General features: G+C 39.3%; 1 protein-coding gene across 1 annotated transcript in view; it reads right to left on the bottom strand.

The window, feature by feature from the left end:
- The window catches only part of CDKL1 (cyclin-dependent kinase-like 1 (CDC2-related kinase)), a 68843-nt gene that overhangs the window by 23730 nt on the left and 31341 nt on the right, over nt 1-13772 (bottom strand). Inside the window, exon 2 of the mRNA XM_006899200.1 lies at nt 10613-10734. Coding sequence (XP_006899262.1) covers nt 10613-10734 — 122 coding nt within the window. The remainder of the gene's footprint in view (nt 1-10612; nt 10735-13772) is intronic.

The raw sequence follows: 13772 nt of genomic DNA, 5'->3' as shown, positions 1-13772 counted from the left end.
AATTTAGATGCACTATTATCAATTGTGCTTAGCCGTACATGTTCATATCCTTGAAGATGTATCATGGAAGTGTTGCAGCCTAGAAGATACAAATACTAGTTTCATTCCTATGACAATAGCACTACTCAACATATTTTAACTTTCAATTTGGAAACAATTTTCAATTTTCAGAAAAACTGTAAGAAAAAGAATAGCACAAGGAACATTTGTTTTTTACACATTTATCATTTACACTGCCAACCCAAAGGCAGGCAGTTCAAATCCACGAGCTTCTCCAAGGGAGAAGGATGGGCAAACTTATTTCCTGTGATTTACAGCCTCTGAAAACCTCTGGAAGAACAGCTATGAGTAAGTTCCATTTCAAAATTAAGGAGAGAAGAGTGTGTGTGTGTGTGTGTGTGTGTGTGTGTGTACACACATGTATACTAGTATACTATACCACACCACACCATCCCATCCCATCCCACCTCATACTGTAACATAAATGAGTGTACCCGCACAAGAGAGGGTTATGGAAGAAGGTTTATCTATGCTCCAGCTAAAGAGACATTTGAGGTTGCTAGTTGTTAAGACTATAATGACACAAAATCTGACTACAGATACTGGTCACAAAAATTGGTAACAGATGCATTAATATAATTAATAGTAATTGTTAATTAATTAAACTATACATGTGAAAAATGTGACTTGGTAAATTTTGTGGCATGTACTTTTATAATGATAAAAATAATAGCACTTCCAAGAATTTCTGTGGGATTGGACATAAGAGAAAGGAATTGGAAAGAGACTCAAGTTTCAGTTTGAGTAACTGGTATCTGGCAGCACTGTTTACTGAGGAAAGCACTACGGAAGGCACTGGCTTGAGAGAAGAGAGTGGATTTTTTTAGATACTTAATGGACATCCAGTAGGTGTAGGCAGTTATGAATTCAGAAGAAAGATAAGGGCTGGAAACATAAGTTTACAAGGCATAAATATACCACTGGTTTTGAGAATCCTAGGACTGAGTTCTTAAGGGGTCACGGAAGGAGTGGATACAAAATAGATCGCAATAAGGTTGAAGTTCTTCAATACATAGACATTAGAAAGAGGAGCAGAACCCCACAATAAATAAGGAGTCAGGATAGCATTCAGGGAAAATAAAATCAAAGAAGCCAATTTAAGAAAAGTATTTCAAAGAATGGTACACTGAGCAAATTCACCTAATTTCACTCCCTCCAAAATCTAACCAAAACTACACTCAAGAGGTTTTACTCTTAAAGGACAAAAGCTCCACAAGGTGATGGAGAACTGAAGAAGAGAATGACAATGCATGCTGGAGCCTAGAAAGCATTTGGAGAAATCTCAGAAAGCTAAGAGAGTTTAGGGAAAAGCTGAGAAAGAGCCCACCTAATTCAAAGAATCTTCAGAATGCTCAAGACCCAACCACCAAGGTATCTATGGAACTGGATGTGAAGGAAGAATGGGGAAAACTTGTGTGAGAAGCAATTGCATTCCTATACCCCTCCTCTATTTTATGCCAACAGGGAATTCTTTTCCCCTAGCTAGAAGTCTCAAATTGTTTTCTAGAGAGGATAAAATGGAAAATATCTGGTACAGTTGAGGTTGTACATGTTGTTTTTGTTGTTGTTATGTGCTGTCGAGTCACCTGTGACTCATATCGACCTTAAGTACAAAATCCCTAAACTCTGCTCTATCCTATGCCAATCTCTGTCTCTGACACACCTACCCCAACTACCCCAGTTATTGAATCAATCCATCTCATTGAGGGTCTTCCTCTTCTGTGCTGTCCCTCCATCCTCCCAAAGTATGTCAGACGAAGCTTCAGAATCCTTACCTCCAAGAAGCAGCATAGTTTCCCCCTCTCCATGATGAACCTGTTTGTTTCCCTAGCAGTACATGATATTTGCAATACTCAGCTCAAAGGCGGCAATTCTCCTTCTATCAGCCCTAAGTCACTGTTCAGCCCTCTGATGCATAGAAAGTGACTGCAAAGACCAGGGCCTGTATCAGGCACATTTTAGTCTCCAGACTGACATCATTGCTCTTCAGTACTTTGGAGAGGTCTCTGACAGTAGACTTTCCCAGTGCAATCCATCTTTTAATTTCCTGGGTGCTGGTTGCGGAGCCAAGCAAACCAAAATTGTGAACAATCTCAATTCTTCACCATCATCTACCATGGTACTGCCAATTGGCCCAGTGGTGAGAATCTTTGTTTTCTTGATATTAAGCTTCAATCCATATTGAAGGAGGCAGTCTTTGACCTTCTACAGCAAGCAGTTCAGGTCCTCCACAGTTTCAGTGGTCAGGGTGTGTCGTCTGCATAATGCAAATTGTTGGTTGATGAGTCTTCCTCCAATCCTGATTCCACATTTCTCCTCATAGAGCCCTGCCTCCCGGATAATCTGTTCTGTATATAGATTGAAAAGGTGTGGAGACAGAATATATCCCTGGCATACACCCTTCCCAATTTTGAACCTTGCAGTGTTCCCTTACTCTATTCTGACAACTGCCTCCTGATGCAGGTACAGATTATACATATCCTTCCCAAAATAGTGAGTTAAGAGCTTGACTTATATGTATACTAAATGCTGAAGACTCATATTTCCCAGGCCTAGAGGTAAGAGAGAACCATCAAAGGAGGGCCTCATGAAAGCACGTCAGGGGGTCTGTCTCCCTTGGAGTCTTTACACATTCAGTTGCATCATTGAGGGTTACAAGTATTTTTCTGGAGTCCATTGGACTGCTGCAGCACCATTAGAGGCAATCTAGTTTTCTCTAAGGGAGGTTGTAGGTGTTGTTGTGTACTTCAGAGTCAGAACCGACCCACAACTGACCCTCCTGCAGGTTTTCAGAGGCAGTTGATCTCACAGGAGAAGACAGGCTAGACTGACATCTTCAACTAGTGAAAATGGGTGAGGTGAGGCTCACTCCTGGTACTCCACTGCAACCTCGTGGCATTCTACATACTGTTTTAGCCATTTTTTAAAGATATTCAGTAGTATTTTGCTTGCATGTGATATTAATGATTTTTTTTTATACTTTTCACATTCTGTTGGATCACCTTTCTTGGGAAGGTCAAGAAAACAAAGATTCCTACCACTGGACCAATAGGCAACATTATAATGGATAGAGAAGAGACTGAAACTCTCAACAACTTCATCTTACTTGGCTCCATAATTAACACCCATGGTACCAGCATTTCGGATATAAGAAGATACATTGAACTGGGAAAGTCTGCAGTTAGGGATCTCTCCAAATTATTGCGGAGTAATGATGTCTGGTTTAGGACTAAGGTGCATCTGATTCAGGCCATGGTCTTTCCAATCACTCGTTACGCATCTGAGAGCTGGACAATGAATAGAGATGACAGAAGAAGAATTGATGTCTTTGAGCTGTGGTGTTGAAGAAGAGCACTGAACATTCCATGGATGGCCAAAAGAACAAATCAACCTGTCTTGGAGAGGGTGTAGCTAGAGTGCTCTTTGGAGGTAAGAACGATGAGGCTTGCTTCACATTCTACAGGCATGTTGTTAGGAGGAGCTATTCCTTGTAGAGGGACATAATACTTTGAAGGGTGGAGGGTTAGCAAAGGAGAGGAAGACCCTCAAGCACGTGGATTTGACACGGTGACTGCCTCAATGGGCTCTAGTGTGTCAGGAAGTGTGAAGATGGATAAAACAGAGTTCAGATCTTTTGTTCATCAAGTTGCTATGAATTGTTCTTGACTCGACAGCACCTAACAACACCAAAAGAGTACATTCTATTAATTTACTCATAATGGCATTAGCTTTCTTATTAAACAAAAACTACTTTAGACTCCCCTTAAAATTCCTTTAGTTGCTCTCTCCTGCTTGTTCCTAGTAATTTATAGCCAAACTCCTTTTATTGGTATTTCCCATTTGCCTCAAAACTTATGGCCAAGGACTAAGGCTCTTCTTCTTTTTTTTGTTGAGTTTATTTTTTTATTTTAATTGAGATTTTAATGAACAATTTTAGAGAATTTACGTTCATTCATTGTTGCACATTTTCTACCCTATCCCCCAGTGAACTTTTCTCTTTAAAAAAAAAAGAAAATTCTTTCATTGTTGTACAATTTCCCCCACCCCCAGTCCACTTTACTTTGCAGCTCTTATTCTGGACTGTTGTCATGCAGATAATACATAATCATATACTCCTTTTAAACAATTCTATCCCTGATCTGTTTCAAAGCTGTGTACATTATTTATCCCTCTTAGTTTCCTTGAGTTTCTTTTTTTTATTAAATTTTATTAGTTTTAATGAACATTTACAGAGATTTTGGGTTTTCATTCATTCATTGTAAGGCTCTTCTTTAAAAAAAAAATAATTAAAGACACTTCTTAAGACCCCTTTTTGTTGTTCTTTTTTATTTGGTCCAGAAATTTTCATTCAAAAGTTGATAACAGCAGCAATGTTAACCATGGTATGCTTCCCCAAATCAGAATAGTGTCAAGTTTCCTACAACATATGGATGGCGCCAATCACCTCTAGAATATTAGTAAAACCAGGTCAGCTAGTCTGGGATGCAGATCAGACAGATCTCCAGACTGGAGAAAATACTGTCAAAATTCCTCACATTCTACCCAGGCATGTCCTTCCCCTTAAGTAAGTGCACTCCCCCACACTATCTTCAAAATGCAGAGAGAGATTTGGGAAGCTCATATCCCCTGTCTCCTACATACACTAACACATAATAGAACTTCTGCCTTTCCACACTACCCTTGTTTATGAGATAGGTTTTCAGGTGGCAGGCAGATTACTGGATTTGCATAACAAATCCAGAAATACATGAGATCCAGAAGGAATTAATCCAACTACAGGGAAACGGAAAGGGCATTTCAGTAATGACAGCCAAGCAAGTGTCAGAAGAGAGCTAGACAACAGTCCCAGAATGCGGCAGGTCAGAGAGAAAGACAATGGATCTCAAGGAAGGATCTCAAAGAACAAAGAATTGCCTGATGTAACAATATCCTTGTGTAAAAGTATATTGACAGGAGATCTAAAAGAGTGAGAAAATGAGCAATAATAAAATAAGCACAATAAAAGAGGTCATATTTTAGCTGCATCTAAAGGACAAGTGGGGAGGTATGGTACCCTAGTGAGTAAGGAGTTGTTCTGCCAACCCAAGGGCAGTGGTTCAAATCCACCAGCCAATCCAAATAAGAAAGATGGACAGTCTCTTCCCATGTGATTTACAGCCTCTAAAAAGCTGCTGGAGGGTGAGCTATGAGTTGGTTCCAACGTCACTGCAATGAAAGGAAGAAAGGACAAGCAGAATGTTGCTAGGCAGAGTTAAAAAAAATTATATATAGCAATCCAGGCTGAGTAAGAAGAATGTACCAAAGTCTAGAATGCAAATAATTTGATGTGGTTTAATGATATATTAATGGCAAAGTATGTGTGGGAGGATATAAAGTAAGGGAAAGTTTGTATCTTTCGCTATGAATTTTCACCATGCCTGTTGGCTTTGTGGAAGTACTAAAACACTTTATTTAAAGAAATGACATTCAAGTTTGTATTCAGAAATACAGATGCCTTGGTGGCACAATCATTAAGCACTTGGATTATAAACCAAAAGTTGGTGGTTCAAATTTACCAGTGGCTCAGCAGGGGAAAACACCCGCTGATCTGCTTTCATAAAGACTGCAGTCCAGGACACCCTATGGGGCAGGCTCTGCTCTGTTCTTTGAGGTTGCTATGTGCCTTGATGGCTTACAACAAGAGCAGTAATTTAGAACTATAATAAATCATCACAGGGCACTTGAAGTAACTGTGCAAACCTAAGGAGGGCCTAAGCTGGCATTGGACAGGTAAAATACCTGCAGGTAAGCACCTCATCATCTTGTGGACATTAACAGGTCAAGTATGAAACCAAAGGAGAATGGTATCTTCTGACCTCTGGGGTGGTTGTTATGTGCTGTTGAGTCACCTGCAACTCATAGTGATCTTATGTACAACAGCTCTGAAAACTGCTCTATCTCTAGCCAATTTCATCACCCCAGGTCCTAAGAGTCAATTTATAGCACTATTAATCTGGAAGATCCTTTAATCTTATCTAGACCTAAACTTTCATTTTTATAGAGGAGGACACCTATCAGCAACTTAACCAAGGCAATACAGATGACGAATTGCATTTATTGGGACTGGATACATCAAGTTTTACAGTATAAGATCTAAACGCTTTCTATGGATTTTAAAAGTCTTTGCTTGATATAGTTATGGACATCTATACCTTAATGATGACAAGTAAATACTTGAAATAGCATTTAAAACAGAATGGAGAACAGGAAAATATGCAATAAAAATATAGTAATAATATAAAATAAATAATTAAAGTGACTTTTAAAAACTATCAAAAAGGGCTAATTCTTAAACTTTAATGCAAATGGGTATGATCTGGATAGAAATAAATCTTATTAAGTAAATTTTATGTTTGACAAACCACAGCATTCCATCAGTTGGAAATGAGGCTGCATACAATTACAATATACCTATCTACGACTATCTCCCTTCTTGATCATCCTTCATATTAAAAGGCATATTCAATTTCTTGGAATAAAAATAGCATATTTTCCTCAGTGGTATTTAAAAACCTTTGCTTTCAAAACCTTAACCATTCACTGGCCTGTCCTATTCTTTTCCTCAGAGTTACATGCCAGAAAGGAAAACTGACTGCTGATTGTTTTCAGCCCTTCCTAGTCAATGTTCCAAGTTGCTCAACTTAACATGATTGATCAAACTCCATTGTCCATTTCCATAGCACCATGTAGCCATGAGTAACTTAAACACATGAATTAATTGAACTGTCATTTATAATCTAGGAAAGAGCAAGTATTAAATACTGTTTCTTCCCTTGAACACACAATTTTTCTGTGTCAATGATTTTCTGAAGCGAGGTATTGTCCATCTGGCTCTCTCTAACAGTGCATATTTACTTTTCCTAATGGTGCAAATTTACATTTTGGAACATGAAGAACATGTGGCATAATCAGTAACAAACTATCAGCCACTTTAATCCCATTTGCTAAGAGGTCATGGCAGATCCTGTGTAACTACTGCCACAAGCCTGGAGGAAGGTGGAAGGAAAGCCCCGCTGGCTATGAGAGTAAGAAAGTGAGCCCACTCCACGCTTCTGATTCAGAAGGCTTCTGCCCCAACACGTTCTTTATACTGTTTCCAGCCAAAGTTGGGAATCCCAAGAGTATAACAAAAGAAAGAAAATAGGATGCTCTTCTCCCAGCTTGATTTCTCTTAATCTCTGAGGTGAGCATGGTCTGTCTATTAAAAATGTCTACCTGAAAATGACAATAAAAAGATGGAAATGTCACTATTCATTCAGTCATTCAATTTAGAAGTGTCACAAACTCTCACTATGCTGATGCTAATACTAAGGATTAATCACTCAAAATTATGGCTCAAATTAAAAGGGAATTTATCCAAAACTTCCTGTGCACCTGTAGAGAAAGTGATATAGAGCTTGCCAATACATACGTTTGTATGGCACAAAATAAAAATCAAGTAAACCTTCAGGCTTTTCTTATAACCATCATAATTTAGAGAACATTTTACCATGATAATAAGATAGTTATGCTTTTGATCTTTTTTGATAGAAACACAGTTACAAACCTAAGAAAAACTGTTTAAGTCAATGCTCTAAATTCAAGACTGTTTTTCAAGAAACTCGGCAAAATTGAAATCTACCACAGCAAATAAAAGGGATACAGGAAATGTCTCTCTGAAGGAAGGTGTCTCTCCAAAGGCTTTCCAAGAGAAGAAGTCTCAGGGACTACAGAAACAGCACTCTAAGAACTCTACTAAATGTTTATTAAGTACAGATTTGAGGTTTTTCTCGGTTCTTGCCTCATTTACCATCTCAAGTGAAGGTGAGATTGTAAGAAGATAAATTCAGTATAGGTTGCTTAATGTTATCATTGAAGTTCTACACATTGTTCTGTGCCTCTTAGAAAACACATATCTGAAGAGGGAGCCTTTTGAAACAGACAGCTGTATCACAATTGGCATGAGTGAATTTAATACTAGTTATTCTTTGAGTTATGGTATTGGAGAAGAGTACTGAATATCCCATGGACTGCCAAAAGAACAAACAGATAAGTCTTGGAGAAAGTGCAGCCAGAGTGCTCTTTGGAGACAAGGATGTTGAAGCTCTGTCTCACATATTTTGGGCATGCTGCTGGAAGAGGCTATTTCTTGGAGAGGGATAATCATGCTTGGAAAGACAGAGGGCTGCTGAAAGAGAAGACCCTCAGCCAAGTAGATCTGACACAATGACTGCCACAATGGGCTGTCGTGTGTCAGGAAGTGTGAGGATGGCACAAGATAGGACAGAGTTCAGATCTGTTGTTCACAGGGTTGTTCTGGGTCATACTCAACTCAACAGCACCTAACAACTCTCTGAGAGGTAAGACAACGTGACATTTCTCTTTCTTTACATAACAGAAACTCCAACTCTGTCCTTTAGGAACTGTTCTTTCCCAGTCTACAGATTTTAGAGAAGCTGCCTACCATAATTTTGCACCTCCACTCTGGTCACAAAACCTCAAACCAAAACCACTGCTGTTGAGTCAGTTCCAACTCATGGTAATCTATTGTTTTCCATGTAGGACTAGTCACTCTATAATATCTTAGCTGGAAAAGCTGCAAGAGTTGAATTGGCCTTGATGGCAACAGACTGGCTATTTTTAGGAACCCAAGTAGTGTGGTGGATTAATGACGGCTAACCACAAGGTCAATGGTTTGAATCCATCAGCTGCTCTGCAGGATAAAGATTATATAGTCTGTTTCCAAGAGATTTATAGGCTTGGAAATGGTAAAAGGCAGTTCCACTCTGTCCTAGAGGGTCTCTGTGAGTCAGAATTAACTTAGTGAGAATGAGTTTGGTTTAGGGAGTAATATTTAAAAGCAGACAAAGAGGCCTTGATTCCAAAGGTTAGCAGCAGAGTACTCACCTCTATTGAGGGACACAAACATGAGCAAATCTGGAAATTGCTAATACTCTTTCCCACTGACTCCACGGATTGGCCCCAAGGATAGTTGCATCACCTAAACTGAGCCAATAAGAGTTGCTGGAATTCATATGCAAAAGCAACATTCTTATAGAATTTGGTTTCTCCTGTACCTGTTACATAGTCTGACATAAGCCAACATTTGTCTGTGTGTGACTATGCTTTCTATTTTGTAAATTTCCCTTTCTAACTCCTTCCAGATAGAATAAACCCAATGTACAGAAGAACTAAGGGAAAGAGAGTGAGAGTGTGAGCACAGTGTCCTGCTCATTCTGACCCTCAATCAGGAAGGATCCCTTTTCTTTAGACACAGGCTGTCAGCTCACCAACCTTTCTCCCAATTCACACACGTTTTGCATAAGAAATCATTGCTCCTTAATGCTGCATAGTATTCCACTCTGTGGATGCACACACATAATTTCTCAATCCATTAGTTTGCTGATGGGCATTTGGGCTGTTTCCATGTTCTTGCTATTGTGAATAATGCTGCTATCAACACAGGTGTCTAAATGTCCATGTGTGAAATACTATGTAACACAGGAAAGTCAAGAGAGTATTGTGTTGATTGAACTAACCCAGTCTTCTAAGGGAAAATACTGCATAAGATCACTATTGTAAAACTAGAAGGATAACTAGTAAGATGTATATAAAAGTCCAAAAGGAGAAAAGGAGGAAAGAAAGTGTGTAGAAAATGGGGATAGGGTAGAAATCATTAGGATAGTTGAGTTTGGTAGATAAATAGGGGTTTGTGAAGGAATAGGAAGGATCCAATTTTGACTTGAAAAGACAGGGTTTTGGTAGACATAGCTCAATGGTGACTGATTTTGTAAAACACACTGTATAGAAATGATTGCATGAAACATATGTGAATGAAGGAATGTGTGATGCACAACGTACAAGAATGAAACACAATGTACACAACTCTTGTATGTAAACTAATAGAAAATATTTTTTTTAAAAAGTGTTGCTTATGGCAGGAAGAAACATGTGATAAGATCAAAGAGGCCCGGAAGTCAGTCTCATCCTTCCAGTGACAGCTACTAATTTATTCTTCGTTCATTCATATTTGTTTCAGTTGGGTTTTTGGTCACTTGCATCCAAAGAAGTTCTGACTAATTCAGCAGACTGCACACCCAGGTCACTGTGGCTGAAATACAGCATTTGTTTCACTCCTAACTTTCTGGTTAGCCATTGCTTGTGGACTCTATACTTCAATCTGCAAGTCTTTATGGTTCTCTGGTCAGGTAAGGAGTAACTAGTAGCTTTCCTTATCTTTCTTAGAATCAGGGATAGTTTCATGCAGAGATAACGCACCAAAAAAAAAAAGTCAAGTTCAACCAACAAGGTGCTGGTTTCTTCATGACAATGATGTTTATGGAATAATTTCTGATGTGCTTGGTAAGTTGCTCTGTTGACAGTTTCAGCAACAGAGATATAACAACACAGTCTGCCCAGGTCTAATGTTAGAAAGGATCATTAGTAATTCCTACTGACAAGTTCTGAGTTTTATTTTGTCACATTAATTTTAAATCGTCTCCTGTATTAAGCAAAGGATTGGTTGGTTACTCACCCTCTTTGGTATCTGTCCAGTTCATGGAGAACTGTGTGGTCACAATACTCAAACACCAAGTGAAGCTTCCGTTTTCTCCTGAAGACCTCGAGGAGGTTGACAAGGTTGGGGTGCTTGAGTTGCTGAAATCAAAAAAGTAAGGTGCTAAATATGAGTCACAAAGACTTGCTTCCTCTAAATTCTAGTCGAATAAAAACCCTTTCTCTAAACCTAGAAAATTACAAACAAACAAATAACAACAACAAAAAAAAACCCTTTCTCTAAAACAAACAAACAAAAAGTCCAGTTAAAACAATTTTTCCTTTGGGAAATTGAACTTCTTTTATTTGAAGGGAGCTGTGACTATTGTATTTCACCTCTCTATTAAGGGTACTCTAGTGGCCGACTAGGTAAGGACTTGCGCTGCCAACCTATAAGGGGACAGCTCAAATCCACCAGGTGCTCTGCAGGAGAACAATGGGCACTTTCCTCCCACCTGAGTTACAGCCTCTGAAAACTGGCTGGAGGGTCAGCTATGACTTGATTCCAACTCAATGAGTTGCTGTCTTTTTTTGCTTTATAAGCTATCAACAAATAGTTTATAAAGAGACGTGAAATAACAAATTATTTACTAATCCCTTCTTCTGGAATATAAATACCTTACCAAGTATGTTGTTGTTGTTGTGTACTGTAGAGTCAGAACCAACCCATAGCTGACCCTCTGGTAGGTTTTCAGAGGTAGTTAATTGCATGAGAGGGGCAGCTGGTGGCCTCGAACCCTGTTCTTTCTGGATTGCAATGCAGTTTCAATATATATATATTTACCAAGTAAATATGATTTGTAAGTATTTCCTCCTATTTTGTAGATTTTCCTTTAAATTGTATTTATTTTCTTGTTGAAAATATACACAGTAAACACTAATATCAACAGTTCTCTGTGTAGAATTCAATGGCATTGTTTACATTCCACAGGTTGACAACCATTCTCACTCTCCTTTTCTAAGTAATTCTTCTCCCGTTGAAATAAACTTATTATCCCCTTCTTATTGTGTCTAATCTTCTGAGGTGCTGTTATCAGTCTGACCCATGTAAACACACAGAGCACAGTGACGGAATAATAGAGTCTTGTGTGTAGCTATCACATGACACTCTAAAATAAAGACCACACTGGCCACTATTTGTAGTCTTGGGATTAAGTATGGGCTGTGGGAATTTCCATGGAGGTTTTACACACTATGAGAAGTGTTCGCAGAGAAAAGGGATATTTTTCTTCCTTCTTCTTGCTGACTGGAATGAAGATGTAAGCAGACATTCTGAAACATGAGGAGGAAATCATGTCTCAGGCCTGGTGAACCCCAAAAGGCCTGGGCCCCGGTCCTGAGAAGTATCCCAACTAACTAGACTTCCACCTCCACCCCTACACTGTTTTCTGCCTTGTTGAAGCTATTACTTTTTTTGTGTGAGACTAAATTGATAACTGATACACCTTGACTGAAAGAGACAAAAATTGGCTAGCTTGGGAATGTTAACAAACTGCTTTCTTTCAGCTTCCAACCTGCCAAAGCATTATCAGCTCGATCTTCTCCTCTCTCCCTTACCTAAAGAAAATAATGCTTTCTAGTTGGGGCAGGCACTCATCAATATACCTAATAAAACCTTGAAGGCGGTGATATGGAAAGGAAAAGGAGGAGGTAGAAGGAAGGACACAGGGCTGGAGACAAAGGAGAAACAAGAAGATAAGGGAAAAGGAGAGTGGCCTCAGTGTGGAAAAGCTGAGAGTACTGATCCCATAGAAGGCCAAAATAACAATCAGGTGTGTCTTTGGGAAGGTGCAGCCAGAGTGCTCCTTGGAGGCAAAGACAATGAAGCTTCGTCTCACGTTCTTTGGGCATGTTACTAAGAGAGGCTATTCTTGGAGAGGGACATCACGCTTAGAAAGGGGGAGGGTGGTGAAAAAGAGAAAGACCCTCTTACCGGTGGCACCTAACAACAAAAAGGTACACAGAGAGCCAACAACCAGCTTAAAATAGCAGCTTTTTAAGGGCAGAATTAGTGTAAAGAAGAGGTCTCTCTCAGTCTCTGAAGAAGCTTAGAATCTTTTCACTTTCAACATTACATATCTAGTGCCTTTCTTTCTTCTGGCAGAAGGGGAAATGTATCAATTCTCCTTGACATTCTGTGGATGCCTGAAATTGCTATGAGTCATTGCTCATCCCGGGGAACATTTTCCTCCTGATAAGACACAAAGTCCTCACCATTTGGTCTCTGCTTACCTCTTCAGAGGGGAGCAGATAACCAATAGGTTGGCAGTTCAAACCCAACAACCATTCCACAGGAGAAAGGGAAGGCAGGGTGCTCCTGTTAAGAGTTACAACCTCTAAAAGCCTCTGGGACAGTGCAATTCTCACCTATGGGGTCACAATGATTGGATTTTTTGGTTATACCTTTCCACTCTCATCTCTATTTTAAAAAATTTATACTGGTTTACTTACAAAGTGTATAATGTTCATGTACATTGTTTTTCACAGTGGATCTTTCCCCTTTCCCTTACCCATCTCCCCCTACACCCATTAAATTGTGTGATCCTATGATTATGCTCCCCTCCCTCCTTGGATCCTTGTACTCATTCTACAATAATGGTTTCATACATAAAGGGACTGATAATCCAATTACAAAATGGGCAAAAGACATGGAAAGAATTTTCACAGAGGAGAACTTTTGGATGGCCAACAGACATGTGAAGAAATGCTCCAAATCACTGGCAATAAGAGAGATGCAAATCAAAACCACAATGAGATACCAACTTGCCCCAGTAGCAGTGGCAAAGTTTAGCAGAATGGCAAGGAATAAATGTTGGCAAGGACGTGGAGAGATAGGAACCCGTATACATTGTTAGTGGGATTGTAAGATGGTACAACCACTCTGGAAGGCAGTTTGGCATTTCCTTAAAAAGCTGAACACAGAATTCCATATGACCCAGCGATTCCACTACTTGGAATATCCCCTAAGAAAATGAGAACTGAGGCACAGAGACTTGTATACCAATGTTCAAAGCAGTGTTATTTACCATAGCAAGAACATAGAAACAGCCCAATGTCCAAACACAATGGAATGGATCGAGAAATTATGGTACATTCACACAATGGAATACTATGCAGCACGCAGCAGCAATGATTTTTTT

Source organism: Elephantulus edwardii, unplaced genomic scaffold (genome assembly GCF_000299155.1).
Source record: "Elephantulus edwardii isolate Elephantulus edwardi_28Jun2011 unplaced genomic scaffold, EleEdw1.0 scaffold00247, whole genome shotgun sequence".
NCBI lineage: Eukaryota > Metazoa > Chordata > Mammalia > Macroscelidea > Macroscelididae > Elephantulus > Elephantulus edwardii.
This window is presented reverse-complemented; position numbering and strand designations above follow the sequence as displayed.